Source organism: Hesperophylax consimilis, chromosome 26, assembly GCF_061612785.1.
Source record: "Hesperophylax consimilis isolate HC1 chromosome 26, BYU_Hcon_1.0, whole genome shotgun sequence".
NCBI lineage: Eukaryota > Metazoa > Arthropoda > Insecta > Trichoptera > Limnephilidae > Hesperophylax > Hesperophylax consimilis.
The window spans coordinates 14455768-14468702 of NC_142861.1; the positions used below are offsets into that span (position 1 = coordinate 14455768).

Here is a 12935-nt window from a genome sequence, read left to right on the forward strand (position 1 = left end):
CATATATTATCATAATAATGCCGTGAACTCGTTGTGTTCCGATGTTTAATAATAAAGGTAAACATGTGTTTTCAAAAGATACATTGCAACCACTCGTATTTTGTAGACTATAAATGTCAATTAGGGAGACAGTTATTTTATGTAATATTTTCTTAATCTTTTCGTAATTGAATCCCCAATATAAAGAAAAAGTAAAATATTGTTTAAAAATTCAAAGAAACATTTTACGTAGAATGCACACCAAAATTTTCATTGGGAATTTTTCCTTGCAAATATTTTGTTTCGCCCTTTTTCACAATAACAAATATTTGTCAGAAAAAAATATTTCAGACAGCTCTGTATTATTTTATAACACGCAAGTCTGGAAGTGCTAGCCAATACTTTATTTTCAGATAACCATACCTACTAACTACCATTGATAATTGATTTAAAAAAATCTGTGAAAAGACGTACCTACTTAGTTCCTTAAATATTTTCATGGACAAAATGAATGTTGTGAAGAAGGAATGGATGGCTGCCAATGCATATGTTCTATAATATCCACGGTAGATGTTCCAATTCCAAAGGTTTTTCACGAAAACGGCGCCATAAAAATTATAAAATTATTTTTATTAATCACCTTCCCAACTTATAAGTCAGAACGTAAATCTCAACCTAAATATAAATTAATTGTTCACGTACTCGTAGTTTCTTCGGTTTTTAAATGATATCATAATTAAACAGCTAATAATTACTTATTATTACCAAACAATTATTGCGTATTCGCAAATGCATATCAAATCATATAAGGTAGTACGTAACACGATGCACCCGCGGAAAGAATATCTCATTCGTCAAGCAACCCGAGTCCGAGATATTTTTGACGCATCTCGAAATCGATTCGTTTTGACCGATGACGTGACGGCTGTAGTTCGAATGATTTTTGACAAAATCGATTCCTAGTTCGATGACGTTTCGAACCGATTGTCTCGGACTGTGTGTGTGATGATTTTTGACAGAATCGATTTGTCCATGACAACGAATCGAAAATTTCAATGGTCAAAGAGATCGAGTAAATCATCGTTTGTTCTCTTCGCGGTGGGTTTTGGGACATTTTTGTGAATTCACGCACCGGGCTAATTTTAGTGAGATATCTTCAAAATAATTTGTCTATGGAATTTTACGTCAACAGTGACATTCAAGAAAGGTCATATTTTGCCGGTTGCGATTTTTAACTGTATTGTCGCTTTCAGCCGTTATTACCTAATCTCGCGTTCTGGTTGCGTGTTGTGCGAAGTGCTCCATCGTTTTATATTTGTATTTATTCGTAAATCTTAAGTGAAATAAAATGTCATCAGCTTTTTCTGTAGTGGAACAGGCCCCGCCGATTGAAGTCTTTGCTTTGAGCAAGGCGTTCGTTGACGATCCATTCCCACAAAAAGTAAATTTAGGAGCAGGAGGTAAATATTGATATTCCTACACTATAATACTAAAATAGTAAATAAAAAGACGCATTAAATCATACATTAATGTTGGTAAACAAACTTCGATATTAAAAGCTAATGATTATACATTGAAGCTGTTTTATTAACTCTAAAAATACTTTCTAATACAGTTTTTTCTGCTGTTATGTAAAAGAGTGTTTCTCTTTTACATCACGAGAATAAAAAATTGACACGAAAGTTCTTAAAGGTTCAAATTTTTATTATTTTTACATTTTCTATAACATTAACTTGTGTTTATGAAAATAGGGTAAATATACAGAAAATAGGAACATGCACATTTTATTTTAAAAACACTTTGTATCAGTTAGATAATAATGAGATGCAGGTATTTTAGTTTCTGGAAATGGAAAATGTATTTTAGTAGCTATTTCATTAAAAAATGGGACAATTTTCTTGACGCCATGTTTTGACATAATAATATCAAAATAATTTTAGCTAGTTTATATTTATTTATTTCTTAATTAAACCCAAACTAAGAACCTATTTTAGGATCATTGGTTCATATTTTGGCTTAAATAAGAGGAAAAAAACTAACCCTAAAACTTATGCATCAATAGCAATGGCCGACAAGTGAACAATCTGTAAATTTAACTAAATAATTATTAAAATGCATTATTTTCCATTTTCGGAAAATGAAACATTTCTCATTATTATCTAACTACTACAAAATATTTTTGTAATTATTCAGGATCGCTGGCCATGGATAATACGATATATTTTTACTAAAACTTTTTGATTCATCTTAATTACTATAAAAGGAAACCGACTGCATTTGGGAAATTTTTAATTTTAGCAGTTTCATTTTTAATTATGTAAAATGAAAATTCTCTTTCGTTGTATGGGATGACAGCCATTTCACATAATTTCTGTCAATTGGTATTCCTAATTCTACATAAGTGGCTAGAGAAAATTGAATAACGTAAATTAAAAAAAAAATGTACTTGTAATATGCCTACCTAAAAAGCATAAATGATTTATTTATGTTGTATTATTTTATTTAACCTAAACTAACCTATCTTAACCTATCCTAACCTAACCTATCTTAACCTAACATATCCTAACCTATCCTAACCTAACCTAATCAATCCTAACCTTTAAAAAAATATATATATATCTCTATTTATAAAACATCCCTAAATAAATACCATTATTTTATTTTTCGAAATAAAGTAAAATAATAAAACAAAATAGTACCTACCTAATTTGCATAATTTGGTAACAATTCTAACCATTCATATGGTATCAGGAATACCAACATTAAAAAATGTCACCAACAAAAATTATTTTGGATATCATTCCATACAACGAAAGTTAATTTTCATTTTACCTAATTAAAAATTAAAAATTTCTTGTCAGTTTCCTTTAATAGTAATTAAGGTGAAACAAAAAGTTTTATTTAAAAATATGTCGACAATGGCCAGCGATCCTGAATGAATTTTATAAAATAAATGTGTTAAATGTCCAATTTTCTATACATTTGCAGAAAATGAGTCGATTGATAAGATAAATGACATACCTACATTATTTACTGTATAATTATTATCCCTCACTCAATTAATTTATCACAATTATGATTTTATCAACACTAGGTTTTTGGGTTAATCCTTTATTAAACATTATTTATTCTCAAGTGGTCATTGCTAAAACATAATGTGATAACGAAGTAATAAATGTAAACATTCACTATACTAGATATAAAAACAGTTATTTTGAATATACCATAACGACCCAAGTATAAATTTGAGAAATGAGTTTTTTGAAATATAAAAATCAAAAATGTCAACAACCACCATCCCGCCACATTTGCAAACAGAGATAGTAGATTAAATATTACAAATACATTTATAATTTCTATTACAATCAGTGGCGGCTCGTGACTTTTGGGTATACTGGAGTGCTAATATTATTGAAAATGGCGTTATTGATGTTGTTGTAGTCGAAAACGTCATCTTTTTTTTTCCGATAATTCTATTTTAGAAATCCAAATTCAAATTTCCTGAAAATCTTCATACAAAAAAATTGAAAATAAATTAAAAATACTTTTGTACTAAGCAACATCGATAATGTCGAAATTTTACAACTTAACACTCTATCGCACTCAAAAGTCACAAGCCGCCACTGATTACAACATAACCTAAGGGCGAGTTGTTTCACAGAACTTGAAAAATTTATCAAATTTCTAACTTAAGGCAATGCACTACGTCGTTTGATATTTTAAATTGAGCCGCTATCAATAACAACCCTTACGTAGATGGCGATAAGGTTTGAATTCCCGCTTAACACCATCCGCCTGTTTTGATTTATGCAAGAAAAAAACATGGCCAAAAAGTGCCTTTTATTTTATTTTGTGGATGTTCAGGCATAAATATTGATTTTTTTTCCGATCATTTTATAAATAACTTAATTTGCCACATTATACAATAAAATCATAACAGAAAATGGGTTCATAAGTAGGAGATTTTGAACTTCAAAGCAGTTTTCATAGGCCTAATACATTATTTTTTTCTGGGCTTATAAAAAGACTTATCTAAAAAATACTCTATTGTTTCAAAGGTCGAGATGTATTCTACTCGCAGTATTTAATTAAAGCATCTGAAACATTTCTAGGCAACCAAATTTTCAAACCAAAAACACATGATTTTTGATGGCATCGCCTTAATATTATTACTATTCAAGATCTGATTTTTTTTTTAGTTTTTTTTTTTTATGAATAAACTGTAATATATCTAAGTATAAAAATACAATTGAGTATTGCAGAAAAGACCACGTTAAAAATATATATTATGTATAATATTCAATGGTTTTGTTATTAATAAAAAACTTCTCCAAAACTAGTAAATATATGTCAGAGAATTTACTTGTTGTTGAAAATTTCTGAATACATTCATAAATCATCCTCTGTATTTGCTGTCATTGCTTATCAAAACTCAACTTATCAAGCAATTTACAGCATTCTAAAGAAAAAGTGCTCTAAACGCAATCTAGTATAAGTACATGTGCAAATTTCACTCTTAGCCTGACATGAAATTAAACGAGAGATTGTGTGTACTTCAAAATATGTGAATTCTGCACAAGACTCCCAACTGTCCAAAGCCTGTGGGACTACGCCATCCAGTGGCGGCTCGTACCTCTTTGTGTGCTAGAGACGCTAGAGTGCTAAGATTGAAAAATACTAAATAATTGATGGTGTTAAAATAGTTGAAACTAATGCGCCAAAGTGAACTGGAGGGAGTGGGCAATGGGAGGTGATGGGATGTGGAAGGTTGGGAAGTACCCTGGCTATTCAGATCTGGCCACCAAACACGTTTAAAGTCATTTAAAGCAACATTTTAATTCTAAATGCTGGTCTTAGATGGAAAATTCACAAGAACCTACAGTAGTTCTTAATATTGAACAGATAATCGTATTTTAAACGATTCTATTCAATTAAAATTATGTAATGCAATCAATTTGTCATATTTTTAATAGACAAATAGACATAATACAAGTAAAAGTAATCTGAGAGTATTGTTACATTAATGTCTGCCGTACGCACTTGCTGCGCTTACCAACAGAAGTGGCGCCATCTATAATTTTCAAAGAGAACTACAACCGCAACATGTATTGTCATGATAAAATGATGTATTCTATACTGACCCTAATAAATGATGTATTTATTTTATGCTCCTAATTGATTCTAACAGCTTTGTTATTGCTGCCGATGTGTATTAACAATACCCACGCTATTATGTAAACTGTTGGATGATATAGAAACCTAATTTGAAATTGCGTTTCTTGTGAAATTTTCTAAATTTAAATTTGAAAAAAAAGAATTGGCTTCCACTCGAAAAATTTAATATTTACGATCATTATAGAAATATTTAGATTTTTGGCAAGCAAAACATGCTTAATCACACCCATTCTATTATGTTTTTGTATTATTTTATTTACGTTGTGGGCTTTTACATGAAATTAATCTTAAGTAATATAGTTGCGTTAGATATTAGTTGTTGTACATAGTTGCAATGGTAATTGTAATTTAATTGGTTAATGCATAAAATTATGTACTGCTTTTTTAAGATAATATTAAAATAAACCTCTGTCGTTTTTGAAGGGACCTGTTGAAAAGAAACAATGGAAACCTAGATAAGTAAAAATATCACACGCGCGCTATCGCTGTGTTCGAATGTTTGATGACAACTAAACAAAAACTAGCCAGGAGCGGGCCGCCGCCTGTTGAAGCGGGGAGTCGCTATATGCACAGCGACTAGTCGACAGGGGGCGTGGCCAACATATACGAGCATACCCGAAGTGAAGTGTTTCGGCGCTTTATTTGAAATTGGTTTTCCGCTCAGATTTTTTTTGTGACGTCACGGCCGAGCATTTCCTAATATTGCCGAGCAGCCGATAGCTAATTTTCATCTTTCGTTTCATACTATTCTTGCACCTTGATTTCATTTGGTTAGATTACATTACTATAGGGCCAATATCATAAAGTCGATTCCAAAGCCTAAATAAAGACTGCTTGGTATGGCAACCACATTCTAATTCCTGCAAATATAATTAACTTTTGGACAATAAAAGACTTGTGGTAGGCCCTATGTTCAACTTTTGTACAGATTCGTACTAGGCCTATATAAACTCAAAGTATCTAATCTATTTACACTATAAAACAGTACACCTATGGGAAAGTAAAACTAGCATTATTTGGAGTCTATGTGAAAATTTGGATGCCATATAGCATGTTGAAGGATAAGTGAGCAATGAAGGAAGTTGGGCGATTCATTGATATTATTTTACTAATGGAAAATAATACATTACACCACACAAAGGAAATATAAACATTGAGGGAACAAATCCCTTTAAAAACACGACAAATAAATCAAGCATTACGTACCCAACACCAACGTAGCTTATGCGTTATGCTACATCACGGCTATTATGTAATTATAATACATAACACCACACAGGAAATATAAACACTATGGTAACAACCCCTTTAAATTCATGACAGATAAAGCAAGCATCTACGTACTCAACACCGAGGGTACTTATGCCGCCTTATGTGACATCGCTCACAGTGGCTATAATATAATTATAATACATAACACCACACAGGAAATATAAACACTATGGTAATAACCCCTTTGAAATCATGACAGATAATTTATTTCTGCGGTGTGGTCGGGGGCCTTGGCGCACTCTATGTACGCATTCATACCGAATGTAAATGGCATCCCAAAGAACTCCACTGTAGGCGGGCAGAACGTGTATACTGCATCTGAAAGATTGGAAATGTTAATTTCAAATAACTCGTAAATATTAGCAGCTGCTTATGAACTGAAGAAATGGGAAGGCCTACCCTAGACCTAGGCCCTAAGGTTTAAAACTCACCTCCCAACTTCTTTTTCATACTGTTTCTCGTTGAAAAAGAGTGCCCCAACGTGTTCACAGAACACAGAAATGCTTCATAATTTGCTTCATTGTCAATGTATCCACTGAAAACACCCGTCTCTGAATTCTTTTTGAAATTACTTAACGAAACTTCTAAAAGACGGTCTAAACCGGCACTCAAAGACGCCATTTCTGATAATTTCTGACGTTTCGTTTCACCGCCCACTGCGTTTCACTGATTTTGCATCACAGGCAGTGGGAAATAATTTACTCGAAACTCGGAACAGCTCGGGTATGCTCGGATATGTTGGCCACGCCCCCTGTCGATTAGTCGCTGTGCATATAGCGACTCCCGTTGAAGCGACTAAATCGTTATCTCTCTCTCTTTTGAATGTTCTGATCATTGTTTATGTTACCTATGTTGAATGTTCTGATCATTGTTTATGTTACCTATGTTGAATGTTCTGATCATTGTTTATGTTACATTGTTTATGTTACCGTTAATCAAAACCATGCATTCAGCTACGAAATATGGTTTTAAAATGTTTGTTCATATTTTAGATTAAAATATATACAAAAAATTGCGTAATTTAAACGATGAATGCAGTAAAATGATCAATGCTATCTATTTTTGCAAGTTTTGATTGATGTAAATTCGGGTCTGGAAGAAATCGATAAATGCGGAAAAAACGAACATTCGAAGAATGATCGATCGAGATTTCTCTGAATTTCTATAAATGGTTTGTGGAGGCCAGTTTGGGACAGTCTGGTTGAGGGAGAACTTTTGATCTCGCCAGCAGGACTCTCTCGGAATATCGCAGTGGGAGGGATGGATTCATACATCCGTCTCTCCTGGACACACTGACCCCAGATTCCTACCCACCCCTCATACCCTTTTCCTTCCCAGAACTTCCTCTCCTTCCTTTCTTAAAAATACACTCCACACGGCATCCCCAAAGATGACATTGGCTCTGAGGGGAATATTTTCCTCAGGGCCTCCTGTGTGGAACTAATGTATGATTGATGTATAATATTATGATATAATTATTAATTATTTACACAGGTTGTTTAGAATCAAAAAAGATAAAGAAATTATTATTTAATACTCATGAATTTAAAACAGGGTCTAGTTCTAGCTTTAAGTAATATCCATTAACTCTTCATGCTTATTTGTTGGGTTTTGTGAACAAACAGCTATCTCCCTTACTGTCATGGTGAGAAATATGAACTAAATGGTGTTAGAAAGAGAAAACTTCACGCTTTATATTCAAATCTAGAATTTAAACCATAGATGAATTGAAATAATAATAATAATAATATCTTTATTTAGGAAAGTTTACACATTACAACTATACATACATATTAAGGTGTACATTAATTTGTAACTTTTATATTTAAGGTTATAAATTTAACAAAAATTAAGAACTATTTATACAAACATAATATTTTGAAGGTAAATAGAAAATAAAAGCACAGTTGTGGTTTCTCAAATACCGCCTCACTAGGCTAGCCTGTGTTGAGGCAGAATTATTTGTGTTAGTTCCTAATACCATTGAACATACCTATACTTGTATTAAGAAGTATTCGCTCAATAATGTGGTGGTAATGTGGTGACTTCAATAACTGCAAATTTGGGTGAATGCACCGGTAAAGGCCCTATTCTTATTTTTAATCCAAATTTTTACATTATCTTTGAAATTTTTTTGTGAATCACATTGTTTTATGCTGTCTGGAAGAATGTTGTAGAGTCTTGTCGCAAAGTATTTAAAATTTCGTTGACCAAACGTAGTATGTGTTTTCGGAATTTGTAATAAGATTTTGTTATTGCTTCGAGTACATCGTGTATTTGAACTTTTTATGTAGTAATTATTTATATTTGAGTATAGATGAGTTAAGATAGTTTTTGCATATAGCTGCCGAACATCGAATACATTCATAATATTAAAAATTAGATTTGAGTCTGTAATTATAGGTAGCCTTAGAATTATTTTTAAAATTGTTTTCTGAGCCTTTATGATTGGGTCTAGTGCAGATGAAGTGCCGCCTCCCCATGCTATGATACCATACTCAATAATAGATTGGCAGACTGCAAAATAAATCATTTTCAGGTCTTGAAAGCCGAGAAAGTTTCGTATGATTCTAAAAAAGTGCATGGTTTTTCTAATTTTGTTTGCAATTATTTGGGTATGAAGGTTCCATTTGAGATATGGATCAATGGTGAGGCCGAGGTACTTCATCTGAGTAGAGCGCTCAATGTAGGGGCACTGACAACATTCATCAGAATTCAAACACGAGTGTATTCTGATGGAGGCATCATCAGGAGGTTGACCAGTAATATTAATACTAGGTGTGACATATTTAGTTTTCTCTGTGTTCAGTGTGAGCGTGTTTATATCCAACCATTTTTTTACCATGCTTATGTCCGTGTCAGCTTTTTTGTAGACAGCTAGCCAAGTGTCAGCTTCAAACAGTAAGACGGTGTCATCGGCAAAACTAACGATTTTCCCCTGAATATTAATGTTGCATAAGTCGTTAATATACAACAGGAACAAAGACGGACCTAATATACTACCTTGTGGTATACCGTAGTTAGATGAACAAGTGTTGCTAAGTATGTTATTTATTTTAACTTGTTGCTTGCGCTCATTAAGGTAACTTTTAAAAAAGTTAAGTTCGTTTCCCGTAATACCGATTTGTTCAAGTTTGTTTATTAATTTACTGTGTGATATTGTATCAAAGGCTTTGGAAAGATCTAAGAAGATTGAAATACATTTTTTCCTTTTATCAAGGTGTTTTACAATGAAATCTGTGACAGCGGCAATAGCGTCCGAGGTGCTCTTGTTTTCTTGAAACCCGTATTGATTTTCTGAGATCAGTTTATGGCTCACGAGGAATCTTACCAGCTGTGAGTTGATGACTTTTTCAAATACTTTTGATAGGCTTGTTAGTAGGGTTATTGGTCGGTAATTATTTATATCAGTCTTGTTTCCTGTTTTATGTATAGGAATAACGATACCTTGTTTAAGATTTGAGGGGAAGTGGCCCTGAGTGATACTAAGGTTTATTAAATGTTCTAGGGGCAATGCAATTTCCGTAGACAGCGTTTTCAAGATCTTGGTTGTTATGCCATCAACCCCGGCTGAAGAAGTGATTTTTAGGGAATTGATAATTTTTAGAATCTCTTCTTCTGACACCGTTTGGAAATTGAGTCTTCTGTTGGAGTATTGAAGTCCTCTTTCAGTAGGTTGAACATTCCCATAATTTGGTAGACGAGAAGCAAGATTTGAACCAATATTAATAAAGAAATTATTGATGTAATCCGCAACGACCTTAGGATTTTTTGATGTGTCAATAATTTTTCCATCAATGCAGAGTTTTTGTATGTCCTGTTTGTCTTTGGCATATTGAGTATTTGTGGCTTCTCTTAGAATTTGCCATATTTTTTTGGGATCGTTATTGCTTCCTTTGATTTTGTCTCCATAGTAGATTTCTTTTGCCTTTCTAATGACTTCCCCGCACGTATTTCTGTATCTTTTATAGATGTTTAATGAGATTACGTCGTAAGGATTGTCTTTCACTTTTTTGTGTAGTGCATTTCTTCTGCGAATGCAGTTGATGATTGAATGACTTATCCATGATTTCAAGGGTTTGATTTTGTTTGGAATTTTTTTTGACAAAGTTGTGGTATTATTACTTAATTCATTTTTCAAAAAGTCAACAAAATATCTCCATGCATCATCTGAGTTTTTTATTTGGAAAAGCTCTTGCCAAGATTTATTTTTAATTGAGGTTTTTAAATTTTCAAAGTTAATATTATTGTATATAAGAGACTGATCTCGTCTATTTTGTGTGGTGTTGGATTGCAAAGTGAAGATTGTTGTGTAATGATCTGTAATTGTTGATTTGTAAACGATGCTTTTGTTTTGTTTATTAGTTTTGACCATTATGTGATCAATACATGAACTTGATTCATTGACTATTCTTGTTGGTGTATTGATGGTACTAATTAATCCATGGAATTCTAACATGTTCAGGTAGTCGTGACATTGGTGATGTGGATTATTTGGGAGTATGTTGATATTTAAATCTCCCATAATTATCAAATTTTTAGTATGGGGAAGATTGGATAATATGCTATTAAGACTGTTTAGAAATGGTGTGATATTACGATTCGAAGGAGAGCGGTAAATTGCTAGAATGCAAGTGTCATTATTGTATGTTATTTGCAAACAGTTCGCGCCAATAATGTCTATTTCCGTTACAATGGGGTTAAGATCATTTTTTGTGTATACGACGACTCCATCGTTCTGGCTATCATGTTTTGTCGAATTGAAGGAAGAGTAGTGATTTATTAATTTTGGAGTATAAATGTTTGACAACCAACATTCCGTGAGAATAATTATATCGAAGTCTATATTAAGGTGGTTAAGCTGTATCTGGAGTTCATTAAAGTTTTTATTAATTGACCTAATATTTTGGTGCATAATTGTAGTGTTTTTTACCTCTGCTATAAGGTATTTGCAAATTTTGGCATCTGAAGTAGTAAAAGGGTTGATTTGATCACCATGTTCTGCATGTACGCGATTAAAGTTAATAGCCATTATAAAATTTATAATAAACAAAAAAAAGAATTGTTTAGTTCCCTTGAATGAGAGCTCCACTAATCCGTGGCCATCACTGGGGGTTTCAACCTTTTATTGCTAGTGCAGGAGTTCATTATTGTTACAGTGCGAAAATAAGCATAAAAGATATGACTCACCAATATTGGGGGAAACGACCCAGTGAATGACCGGTAAAAGTTGGACTCTCAATCAAAGAAATTAATCAATTCTTTTAAGATCATCCGAATGTTTGATGTAGTGTATTTGCCTGTCGCCGTCATTTTTCCTAATCATTATTTTACAGTCTTTGTACCAGACATATTTGAAGCCCATTTCTTTTGCCTTTGTTTTAGACCTCCACAGAAGATCTTTGAAATAGGGACCAAGGATTTCACCAACAAAAATCTTCTGGAATCCGTTTCCTTGTGTTGTAATTGTATTAAGTTGCCTTTTGTTCAGTAGAATTTGTCGTCTTTTTTGGGGGTTAGTAAATCTGACGTGGAGTTTTGGGGGAACTCCAGGTCGACGGTCCGGAATTTTCTTGATGTCGAGGATGTCATCGCTTTTTAATTCGATTCCTGAGACTGCGGCCACCCGTTTAATAATTTCTGCAGGCTGCTCACCCTCTTTTACTTCGATCCCAGTAAATTCAAGGGTGTCTTCATGAGTTACTTGCTCCACTACTGCCAGTCTGACTTCCAGGCTCTTTATTATTCTGTCTTTTTCCGTTAGCTCCTTTCTCATTAATTCAACTTCCGAAACCAGTTTGATAATGGTCTCCATCTTAAGATGAATGTCATCGTACTGACGGCTGATGAAGTCCCTTGTGTTTCTGGTTTCTTGATTTTCGTCATCTATTTTCTTTATTATTGCTTGTTTAAATACTTCCAATTTTTTTTACATTTTTATCTCCATTTTCTCCAGGAGATTATCGAAGTTTAAAACGTAGGGCTCAGATGAAAGGTTAGCAGCTGTCGATTGTCCTTTGCTTCTCAGATTTTTTTCTGAATTTGCCATTTTGGTTGACTCTGTGGGTCAAACACTGCCTCTATTACCCTTTTGGTTGACTTGCGATGTACTGATAATTTTTCGATTTTAAACTATTGATAATTATTTATTCACTGGTCAATCACTGACAAATCAAACACTGACTTAGTAAAACTAACAATTCTCATCGGATTTGACACATCCACGGGGAAATTTACTCGCTGTACCAGATTGTTAACTATTTATTTCGGGAGCAGATCAAAACACAGCTGTCACTCGATTATAGGTAAGGTTCCAATTCTGTAAATGAAACCTTCACATAGACATATGAATATTAGTAGACCTGCCCTAAGTGATTAAAAGCGTATCATCCCCACTCCCCATACCGGTTCCATTGGAGCCGGCTGTGCTCGCGTATGGCCTCAAGTGAAATTTGAAAACGTGACGTCATCATTCTTGTGCGAACTATGGTCGAGGCATCATCGGTTCA

The 12935-nt window shown here is 33.3% G+C and overlaps 1 protein-coding gene across 1 annotated transcript in view; it reads left to right on the forward strand.

Moving 5' to 3' along the window:
* Nucleotides 1-1318: 1318 nt before the first annotated feature.
* Got1 (Glutamate oxaloacetate transaminase 1) overlaps nt 1319-12935 on the forward strand; it is a 35700-nt gene continuing 24083 nt past the window's right edge. Inside the window, exon 1 of the mRNA XM_089647459.1 lies at nt 1319-1439. Coding sequence (XP_089503585.1) covers nt 1328-1439 — 112 coding nt within the window. The 5' untranslated portion in view covers nt 1319-1327. The remainder of the gene's footprint in view (nt 1440-12935) is intronic.